The 12119-nt window shown below is 41.1% G+C and overlaps 1 protein-coding gene across 1 annotated transcript in view; it reads left to right on the top strand.

Moving 5' to 3' along the window:
* Positions 1–12119, top strand: part of LOC143768162 (uncharacterized) — a 75670-nt gene that overhangs the window by 6902 nt on the left and 56649 nt on the right. Inside the window, 9 exon segments of the mRNA XM_077256851.1 lie at positions 1968–3266; positions 3713–3777; positions 9192–9224; positions 9492–9551; positions 9633–9731; positions 11180–11329; positions 11459–11638; positions 11722–11845; positions 11929–12026. Of these exon segments, the coding sequence (XP_077112966.1) occupies positions 1968–3266; positions 3713–3777; positions 9192–9224; positions 9492–9551; positions 9633–9731; positions 11180–11329; positions 11459–11638; positions 11722–11845; positions 11929–12026 (2108 nt within the window).

Below are 12119 nucleotides of genomic sequence, written 5' to 3'. Positions count from 1 at the left end.
GATAGCTATATTGCCAGGAAATTGAAAAAGTGGCCTCTCTGAGAATGAGAAGGAAAAAATGTAAATGCAAAATCAAATATAGGCTGCGTTCTTAACCTCTTAGTGACCGGGCCAAATTGTTCAAATCTGACCACTGTGACTTTATGTGGTATTAACTCTGGAATGCTTAAACATATCCTATTGATTTTGAGACTGTTTTTTCATGACACATTGCACTTTATGGTAGTGGTAAATTTATATTGATATTTTCAGTTTTTATAAAAATATCAGAAATTTTAACAAAAATTTTTAGAACTTTGAATAATTACCCCTTTAATCCAAGTAGTCACACCACACAATTAATTAATAAATAACATGTCCCTCGTGTCTGCTTTATATCAGCACCATTTGCAAAATGTTGTTTTATTTTGTTAGAATTCTAACAAGTCATGTATCAGTCATTTTTCATTTTTTCAAGGAAATTTACTAAACTTATTTTTTTTAGGGACCTGTTCAGTTTAGAAGTGATTTTTGGGGGGTTTCCATTATGTAGGATCCCCAATGTGATACCACTTTAAAAACAGTCCCTCTTAACATATTCAAAATTGCTTTCAGGTAGCTTATTAATCCTTCAGGTACTTTTCAGGAATTAATACAATGTGGTATGACAGGAATTAAGAAGTTTATTTTTAGCATCTAAATTTTGATAACTTCTGAACAGGCCACTATTACCGGCAGAGTTTAAGGCCTTTATTTGGTCATGAACTGCCATTGAAAACATCAGGACCACTCGATTAAGATCTCAGGGTACCGATAGGGATAAATAGGGAGCCCCCACACTCTTTTAACCATCTAGATGCTGTGGTCACTATTTACAGCAGTATTTAAGGGGTTAAACGGCTTTAGTCAGTGCTAACACTGATCATGGCTGATGCATAAAGTTGTCAGCTATACTGTACAGCTGATAACTGCTGGATTGTCAATTATTGGGGGATGCTAGTCTCTTATATCGCAGGTCAGTGAAAAGATGTATTGATGGTCACTAGGGAGTGACGGGGTTACTGCAATTTCTGAACAGGTTTTATTGGGCTGTGTTTTGAAAATATTGTGCTAATAGAAGCTCTGTTGCCACTGGTAGAACACACGCGCATATATATATATATCCCCTTTGGGCTTAGACTAGTTTGCTGTATTTTTAGTGGTTATTATTTATTTATATAGCACCATTGATTCCATGGTGCTGTACATGAGAAGGGGTTACATACAAGTTACAGATATCACAGTAAACAAACTAACAATGACAGACTGATACAGAGGGGGAGGACCCTGCCCTTGCGGGCTTACATTCTACAGGATTATGGGGAAGGAGACAATAGGTTGAGGGTTGCAGGAGCTCCGGTGTTGGTGAGGCAGTATCTCCGGTAGTGATGGGGAGGCAGCGGGGTCAGTGCAGGCTGTAGGCTTTCCGGAAAAGATGGGTTTTCAGATTCTGTCTGAAGGATCCGAATGTGGTTAGCACATGTGTCGCTTGTGTGTTTCATTCCGCACTTCGATGTTGTTATCAGTGTTGTATATTGTTACATAAACCTTTTCTCCATTGTTGTTTGTTGGTTCCATATTTGTTATATGGGAAGTGAATGTTGTGGGATAGTTTTGAGGACCTTTTTGGAGGTTAACCTCTATTAGTCTTCACTGAATATTTCACTAAATATAAATAAATATTTTATATTTCACAAAACTTTGTTGACAGGTACAGTAAAACATGGACCTATAAAGTGGCGAAGTGCAAGATGAAAAGAGCACAAACCTTATGGTCTAACATAATGTATGAGCCCCTGCTTTGATATCTTCTGTTGCCAGCAGTGCCTTCATCAGTTCCTAATTGAATTTTAATACAATTTCCATTGAAATGTTATAGAAAGTCTAAGTATTATAATTATTAATCTAATTTCATGGTTATGTTTTAATTTCTGTTTTATTCTTGGCAGACAATTTCACCAGTCGATCGGGGATACATCTTACATTTTCAGAATTGACCGCACATGATCATACTATCACACCAGATACATGTGAAGACCATGACAATATCCTAGATTTATCCTCAGCCCTTCACAGTAAAGATGTACCATCTGATATTTTTGAAAAGTTTCTGTCTTCTGATTCATCACAGACTATTATGCAAAACAAAAATAACAGAATTGATGGTGAACATCAAAAAGCTCAGACAAGAAAGAAGCCATATTCATGTTCAGTGTGTGGGAAATGTTTTACAAAAAAATCAAATCTTATTGCACATGAGAGAAGTCACACAGGGGAGAAGCCATTTTCATGTACAGAATGTGGAAAGTGTTTTACAGCTAAATCAAGTCTTCTTAAACATGAGAAAAGTCACACAGGGGAGAAGCCATTTTCATGTACAGAATGTGGGAAGTGTTTTATACAAAAATCGTATCTTGTTGCACATGAGAGAAGTCACACAGGGGAGAAACCTTTTTCATGTTCAGAATGCGGAAAGTGTTTTACATTTAAATCAAGTCTATTTAAACATGAGAAAAGACACACAGGTGAGAAGCCATATTCATGTTCAGAGTGTGGGAAATGCTTTACACTAAAATGTTATCTTGTTGAACATTGGAGAAGTCACACAGGGGAAAAGCCATTTTCATGTTCAAAATGTGGGAAATGTTTTACACAAAAATCAAATCTTGTTGCACATGAGCGACGTCACACAGGGGAGAAGCCTTTTTCATGTTCAGAATGTGGAAAATGTTTTACAGAGAAAGCAAGACTTGTTAATCATCAAAAAAAACATACAGGTGAGAAGCCATATTCATGTTCAGAATGTAAGAAATGTTTTACAAGGAAATCACATCTTGTTATACATGAGAGAAGTCATAGAGGCGAGAAGCCTTACTCATGTCCAGAATGTGGGAAATGTTTTACACAGATATACTCTGTTGTCGCACATCAGAGAATGCACACAGGGGAGAAACCATTTTCATGTTCCGAATGTGAGAAATGTTTTACAAAGAAATCACATCTTGTCACACATCGAAGAATTCATACAGGGGAGAAACCGTTTTCATGTTCTGAATGTGGGAAATGTTATACAGTGAAATCAAGTCTTGTTACACATCAGAAGACTCACACAGGGGCGAAGCCATTTTCATGTTCAGAATGTGGGAAATGTTTTACGCGAAAACACCTACTTGTTAAACATCAGAGATCTCACACAAGGGAATAGCCATATTCATGTTCAGAATGTAAAAAATGCTTTGCAAGTTTTAGTATGTAGACAATACCAGTCCAATATGTAGTTAAAGAAATATTTTTGGGCCTTCTGCCTATGCAGAATTCCCCCCCCCCCCCTCTCATTCAACAAATAAACTGAAATACAAAAATTGTTTGTCTCACATGTTCACACTATTTCCCTGCTATGAGAAGTAACGCCTTCCCATGACCTAGCCTTTCCCCGCCCTTCAACAGTCTTACTGGATCCAATTAAATTTACCAGAGATGTATTTGTAAAAGGCAATAGACTCTTTTCTTTGTCATCTAGCAAACCCCTAGAACATGGCTTCTGCCATGGTTCTTCCTTGGTCATCAGTGAGCCTGTTCTGATTTGGAGACAAAGTCGACACCAATATGAGAATCTGTTCTCCTTTCAAATCTATAAAAGCCATATGTAGGCTAAGTTTAGACTAGGTATTTTTGCAGCATCTTTTTTCTGCAGGAAAACATGATCTCTTGGCAGGAAAGAAGCTACAGAAAAAAGAATGTTTTCTTTGTTTTTTCTTGGTGCGTTTTTTGTTGTTTTTTGCTTCAGTTTTCGCATGCTAGATTTGTCTCTTGCATCATAAAGTTTAGTGTTGAAAAAAATGTCCTATTCTATAGAATCAGGTTTTGGCACCTTTTTTTCAGCTTTTTTTTCTCCACCCATTCATGTCAATGGGTGAAAAATGCTGACAGAAGTGACATGCTCCATTGTGCAAAAAAAGCATACAAAGCACAAAATCCTGATGACAAAAGAAAATGAGATTTCTGAAATTTCATAGACTTTGCTGGTGCTGTGAAACCCCCCTGAAAATTTGCATTAAAAAACACATCAAGAAAACGCTGCAAAAACGTCTAGTGTGAACTTAGTAGTACCTCTCTCACTCAAGGAGATAAAGCATTTTGCTCTTTCCCTTCTTAACTCTACTTATGTCTCTCTCGCCACCCCCTTTGAGAAGATATGTAGGGGATGCCCTTCTATTAAAGGGCTAAAATCCAAAATAAAATATAAAATTAAACTACATGATAAGTGACTCCCTATTTTCTCTGGCATCCCAACATATGTATATAATTAAATGGGAGATCTCTTCCTACCTGACAAACTATTTGGGCAAGAATTACTGAAACTTTGATTTGTGCAACAATTAAAGAGAACAAGTATAAAATAATGCTGTTCTGGTACCACACTCCAGAATCAGCTCTCCTCCACTCCTCGCACTGTAAGTTGTGTTGTACTGCCCCTTCCCCAAATTATCTGTGAGGAAATGTATCACTATTAACAGTTACATCTTTTGTGCTCAAAATGTGATTTCATCACAACAAACTTAAGTGTGATTAATCTCAAAACAGTGTGGAGGAAGGGGCTGTAGCAGAGCTGACAGTGCTATGAGAAGAGAAGAGTTGACTGAAGAGTTTATAAGGTGACACAGCTAAACTCAGCTGTGCTGCTCCCTGAAGTTCACCTGATGAATGGGAGAACGTATGAATGAAAGGAAGGGTTATAAGCAAAGCCATAATGCATTAACGAATCATCCCTAAAATGGCAAACTTTCTTTTCTGATCCCGAATGTTAAGTCTGGCTTCATAAGAATTCATATTTTTTAATTCTAATTATTAATGTAAACATTTTTATGCCATTGATAGTTTGCACTATGACAAGATCTTTAGATAGTTACTACTAGTTTAGTCTAGTACTGTCACTACTCACAGACAGACTGTGAGGCAGAAAAATCACATGTTCCGGAGTCAGTACCAAGAGAGCACGTACAGTAGATGACCAATGGAAAAAGACAAAGGTGTAAATCAGGTCACTGTCCAAAGGTCAAAACACAAGGGGATAGCGGATCAATGCAAAAGGGCAAGACAATGTGATAGTCAGAACACAGTCCAAAGGGTCAGGCAGCAGAAGATCAGATATTATAAATATCTTAGGAACACTAGAACCCTCTGAACGGATATTAGATATCCAAAGACAAATGAATATGATACCTCGCCTTACTGATGATGTCTAAGAGGTCTCAATAGGTGTCATGGGGTTACCGCAACAGAGAGGAGCAATGAAACATTACGTCCTGACACCAGTGCCAGAGTCAGGATGTACTTTGTGGGCAGAGTTTGTACGGCCCCTGAAGGATGGGATAAATACCCAAATGGCCCTTGGTAGAAAAAAGATTCCCCACCCCTGGTCTAAACCTATCAGCGCACTCCTCTTATAATGTCCAAGTTCAGGGAATCCACATTAACTATACCTAATATCAATCAATCCTATCCTATTGAGATGAACATCTGTTTGTTCAATAGAAGGCCCATAAATGTCACGAGTCGGGAGCGTCCTACCATTAATCGCTGAACTCTTTTGGGCTTCCTGCTGAGACGTGGCTGTGCCTGCACGATAGTCTACCCAACAGAAGGCCTGTAGATGTCACAAGTCAGGAGCATTATTCAGTTAATCACCGAATACTTAGGGATTTGGGGCTGTGAAGTGGTTACGCCTGCACTATAAGTTGCCCATCACCGCGTATGTCAAATGCGAATCTAAGAGGGAAACAAATTAACATATATCCTGCTATAAGTAAAAGCAAGAGTGCATATAAATAAAATGGGGTATTAAACACTCTTTTTGGTAAAAAAAAAGCGTAAAAAGCCATCCCACCAGCTTGTACCCAAATCAGGATGGTCCTAACTCTAGTTTTAAAACTTTCCCATGTGTGAAAGTATCGTCAATTTGAATGAGGGCCAAGCAGGCCTGGGTCCCGAATATGGATACCCACCAAATAGGAATCTTGACGCTAGTGGGATGGCTTTTATACTTTTTTTTTTAATCAGAAATGGTGTTTTCTAAGCACCCTATGTTATTTATATGCATAATTGCTTTTACTTATTCACTTACAGCAGGGTAGAAGTTTATCTTTGTTTCTGTGTTAGGCTTTGTCTGTGCAGTGGCCTGTGTGAACATGCTCTTATTTTTGCATGCATACCAACTTATACTCCAGTTCATTTTTATGGTTAAATGTCAAATGCGCAGTGTAGGTTGAGAGGCGTATATCTGGGAGAGCCCATGAAAAGCTTATGCGAATGTCACTGGACTTAAAGAAAAAAGAGGACAAAGAATTAACTGTGTGTGTCATTAGACGTAGACTGGGGAATGCTATTCAAGTTATTCAATTGGGTCCAGAACACATACTGGCATTAGGATCTACCCAGAGTTGTAGCTTCAGGGGTTCAGCTCATGGTGCCCCTTATCCAGGTAACCCTGATTGCAACTACGTTAGCGCAGCCTAATAGTGTGCATAGGGAAACCTCAGCTGATGACAATGGTGTTACTAAAAATAAATCACTATACAAAGACCAACCGTGATATTACTGCCATATGGTGATCATATATTGGTAAATGAGTGCTGTACAACATATAGGAGATAATAGTATAGTTATAGATCGTGACTTACAAATGACATTCTTTCTGATGGAGTTGTTCACTTTTCTTGTCTTTGCCATGTGGCCCAGACCAAAACAACAACTTCTACGGACACAAGTCATCTGCAGAGATTACAACAAAGACACATTTGACTTCTCACATTTCCAGTACCGTCCCCATATATTCCCATCGTGCACAAACTGATATTTAGTCTTATTACACAAATTTGTGCCACTACTTGGTGTAAATCAATACAAATTGCCTAAGGCAAAAAGAATCACTAAAGACCTAAATTTAAATTTTATTTTTATTATGTTGGTTAATAATAGGAATAAAATGTATTAATTTTAAAGTACATATTGTGATTGATAGGTATTAAACCCAAGAGCAAAACCACTCCTCCTCACAGTGTCATAACGTCAATACTTTAGTCAACATGGTTCCAGAGTGACCTTAACAAATTAGCAAATACTGCCAAAAGACAATCGGCCTATTTAAATTCAGAGTAATTGAGTGCCTTAAAAGATTTTCAGGACAATAATAAACTCATAAATAATTAAGCCATGTGATTAAGGGGAAATACTATTTTAATGTCCTTATTCTTCCTGCCTGTTGAGCTATGGCTCTTTTCCTTACCTGGACAAAAGCTGATTTCTCCTTCGTTGTTATTCTCTATGCTTGATTTTCTCCTTTCCAAGTGATTCCATTTTTCAATTTTGTTTTTTCCTATCGCATTCAGGGTGGGACTTTATATAGTTTCCCTTCTCTGCACTTCCTTGCTGGCTATATTTTCTAGTAGATGTATACATAGGAATTTCAGCTGTTAACCTTAAGGGTTTACCTTGGTGGGTAAACTCCAGTTGTAGGAAAGTATTCAGACCCCTTTAAAATTTTCACTCTTTGTTTCATTGCAGCCATTTGGTGAATTCAAAAAAAGTTCATTTTTTATCTCATTAATGTACACTCTGCACCCCATCTTTACTGAAAAAACAGAAGCGTAGAAATTTTTGCAAATTTATTAAAAAAGAAAAACTGAAATATAACATGGTCATAAGTATTCCGACCCTTTGCTCAGTATTGAGTAGAAGCACCCTTTTGAGCTAGAAGAGCCATGAGTCTTCTTATGATTGATGCAACAGGTATTTCACACCGGGATTTTGGGATCCTTGCAGATCCTCTCCAGTTCTGTTAGGTTGGATGGTGAACATTGGTGGACAACCATTTTCAGGTCTCTCCAGAGATGCTCAATTGGGTTTAGGTCAGGGCTCTGGCTGGGCCAGTCAAGAATGGTCACAGAGTTGTTCTGAAGCCACTCCTTTGTTATTTTAGCTGTGTGCTTAGGGTCATTGTCTTGTTGGAAGGTGAACCTTTGGCCAAGTCTGAGGTCCAGACCACTCTGGCAGAGGTTTCATCCAGGATATCTCTGTACTTCGCCGCATTCATGTTTCCTTCAATTGCAACCAGTTGTCCTGTCCATGTAGCTGAAAAACACCTCATAGCATGATGTTGCCACCGCCATGTTTCACTGTTGGGATTGTATTGGGCACGTGATGAGCAGTGCCTGGTTTTCTCCACACATACCGCTTAGAATTATTACCAAAAAGTTCTATCTTCATCTCATCAGACCAGACAATCTTATTTCTCATAGTCTGGGAGTCCTTCATGTGTTTTTTAGCAAACTTTATGTGGGCTTTCATATGTCTTGCACTGAGGAGAGGCTTCCATCGGTCCACTCTGCCATAAAAGCCCGACTGGTGTAGAGCTGCAGTGATAGTTGACTTTTGGGGAACTTTCTCCCATCTCCCTACTGCATCTGTGGAGCTCAGCCACAGTGATCTTGGGGTTCTTCTTTACCTCTCTCACCAAGGCTCTTCTCCCACGATTGCTCAGTTTGGCTGGACGGCGAGTTCTAGGAAGACTTCTGGTGGTCCCAAACTTCTTACATTTAAGAATTATGGAGGCCACTGTGCTCTTAGGAACATTGAGTACTACAGAAATTATGTTGTAACATTGGCCAGATCTGTGCCTTGCCACAATTGTCTCTGAGCTCCTTGGCCAATTCCTTGCTTTGACCTCATGATTCTCATTTGGTCTGACATGCACTGTGAGCTGTGAGGTCTTATACAGACAGGTGTGTGCTTTTACAAATCAAGTCCTATCAGTTTAATTAAACACAGTTGGACTCCAATGAAGGAGTAGAACCATCTCAAGGAGGATCAGAAGGAATTGGGCAGCATGTGACTTAAATATGAGTGTCTGAGCAAAAGTTCTGAATACTTATGACCATGTGATATTACAGTTTTTCTTTTTTAATATATTTGCAAAAATGTCTACATTTCTGGGGGGGGGGGGGCTTTCAGTCAAGATGGGGTGCAGAGTGTACATTAATGAGAAAAAAAGGAACTTTTTTGAATTTACCAAATGGCTGCAATGAAACAAAGAGTGGAAAATTTTAAGAGATCTGAATACTTACCGTACCCACTGTATTTCTCTTCATACTTTTTTCTTTCTACCTTGTTGGTAGTGTGTTGCAGCCTCCCCTCTGGATCCTCAAGAGGTAAGAGAAACCCCTTGACTGCCCTTTAGGGACTCAGGTACGAGGTACGTGTTTTTTTTAGCTGTGGGTCTACGGCCTGTCTAGTCTGTTCAGAGATCAGTTGGGTGTAGGTGCGGCTTTTCCCTGGTGTGAATGTGAATACGTTAATAACACTATAGCCAGCCCATTAGTGCATTGTGAGTCATCAGCATGGTTCCAGTAAACCTTTTGGCCTCTCAACTTCAGCCTTTATCCGTGAAGTATGTGGTAATCAAACGACACCAATAGCTCACAGGTTCTGCTGTTACAAAGGACTTAAACCTAGAGAGCATCATGGATGAGCTCAAGGTAAAGTTGCTAGATTGTTTCGACAGGGACAAAAGTACCTTTTCTGTTTTTTTTTCTGCCTCATGTAAATTATACTTTCAGCTACGTTCTGTATCCGCTGGGTACGAGAGTCAACAAGTAGGCATTATTATATCTTATGTGACGACCCTGACAAAATCGTTGTGGCTGAATCCAAGATTCGTAAGTTGGTTTAGAGAAACTGTAAAGCTGAGGAATACTGCTGAGAGTTGAGAAGCTAGGCATTAGAGACCACCTGGAGCGACCAAAGTACGCCTGTGCCGGAGCCGTGGCAGGAAGACAAGAAGAGGACGTCATCGCATGAAGATAGGAGGTGCTGGACCAGATCGCGACACCCATCGGACCGGACCGCCCCTGGGTGAGTATAATATAACCTGTTTTTCTTACCTTTCAGGTTACATCGGGGGCTTATCTACAGCATTCCAGAATGCTGTAGATAAGCCCCTGATGGTGGTGGCCGCAGCTTATATACGATTTTTGGGGTGACAGATTCCCTTTAATGCTGTGACTGTCCATAGAGGACCTGACAATACCATGTAGGTAGGTAGTACTTACATCTTAGTGATGTGTCCAGAGGGGAAAAATATGTGTGAACAGGTCCTTCTGAATTGGGGCCATTGGCCTGTTGACACATATTTTTCCACACACGGCTCAGCTCCGTACCTCGTACACACGCGGCTTCGCTCCGTACACCTCGTATACACACAGCTCCGCTCCATACACCTTGTACACACTGCTCCACACACCTCGTAAACACTGCTCCACACACCTCGTAAACACTGCTCCACACACGTTGTACACACACTGTTCCACTCCGTACACCTCGTACCCACCCGCCTCCGCACACACGCGGCTCCACTCTGTAGAACTCGTACACATGCGGCTTCGCTCCGTACACCTCGTACACACGCGGCTCCGCTCCGTACACATCGTACACACACGGCTCCGCACACCTCGTAAACACTTCTCCGCACATGTCGTACACACACTGTTCCGCTCCGTACCCACCCGGCTCCTCTCCATACACCTCGTACACACGCAGCTCCTCTCCGTACAGCTCGTACACACATGGCTCCACTCCGTACACCTCGTACACACACGGCTCTGCTACATCCACACTGTAAACCCCTCCTGACCCCACACAGACACTTCCCCTCATCCAGCACCATGACAACCAGCACAACACAACAGAGTCCTGCATACACTGAGACCCCTGACTCCTCCCCTCCTGTGATCTCATCCCAGGTCCTGTGCATACAGAACAGCCATATATGTGGTGTGCGGCTCTGCAGGTGGAGGTAGGTGCTGGAGATTCCCTATTACTGGGCGGGGGCAGGGGGCAGTAACCCCCTCAGTGCTGAGCCGGTGAAAAATCTCAGTATGGGACTGTGTGTTATACGGGACGTACTAAAAAGAATGAGCATAATAACTTATTGGACCAAAAATATAGAGAGGTATTATAGATTTCTTCTATAATGGGACTGTGTGATATACCGGGGGCAGGACGGGGCCATGACTGGATGTAGTGATCATGTGACGCCGGTAACAGCTCCGGAGGTTTCTTACATGGGATCTTTATGATGTTACATCGTCATCTTCTCCCCAGTCAGGTCCCCACAATATCGGATCCTCTCAGTGGAGATCTTCTATATAAGAGAATTCTCCTGAGTGACCCTACAAGGATGGATAGGGACAGGGACAAGATGGCGGAGAGGATATTACACCTCACCCTAGAGATCCTCTTCCGGCTTACTGGAGAGGTGAGAGATTCTGATGACGTCACATTACATCATTCTTATCTATGGGAATAACAGATGGACAGAACTGGAGAGGTGAGGACTCTGGGAATGTCTGTAGTGAGGTTTATTAATGTGTCTCTCCATAACCAGGATTACACAGTAGTGAAGAAGACCTCTAGTAAGCGCAGTCAGGCCCCTGTGTCTGAGGGATCGGGAAGACCCCTGAGCCCAATCACGGGGCCTCCACCTCACCCCCTGAGAAATGAGGACATCAATGACCAGAAGATCCTAGAACTCACCTACAAGATGATTGAGCTGCTGACTGGAGAGGTGACACTGCTGGGAATGCTGGGACATAATACAATAACACTAAGGAGGGATCGGGGGGATGATCGTATCATTGTATGTCTCAGGTTCCTATAAGGTGTCAGGATGTCGCCGTCTATTTCTCCATGGAGGAGTGGGAGTATTTAGAAGGACACAAAGATCTGTACAAGGACGTCATGATGGAGGTTCCCCAGCCCCTCACATCACCAGGTAATAGACAGGACTAAATACACACGGCCTATAATTATCTGTATGTAAAGAATGAATTCAGTCCCTGTATGTGTTTCCTCCAGTTCTATCCAGTGAGAGGACAACACCAGAGAGATGTCCCCGTCCTCTTCTTCCACAGGACTGTAAACAAGAAGATCCCAATGTTCCTCAGGATTATCAGGTAGATGGAAAGAAGGTGTTATGAAATCTTCCCAGCAGTGGCGTAACTAGAGTCTAATGGGTCCTGGTGCAAGATTTGAACCAGCCTGTACCC

This window comes from Ranitomeya variabilis, chromosome 4, assembly GCF_051348905.1.
Source record: "Ranitomeya variabilis isolate aRanVar5 chromosome 4, aRanVar5.hap1, whole genome shotgun sequence".
NCBI lineage: Eukaryota > Metazoa > Chordata > Amphibia > Anura > Dendrobatidae > Ranitomeya > Ranitomeya variabilis.
This window is presented reverse-complemented; position numbering and strand designations above follow the sequence as displayed.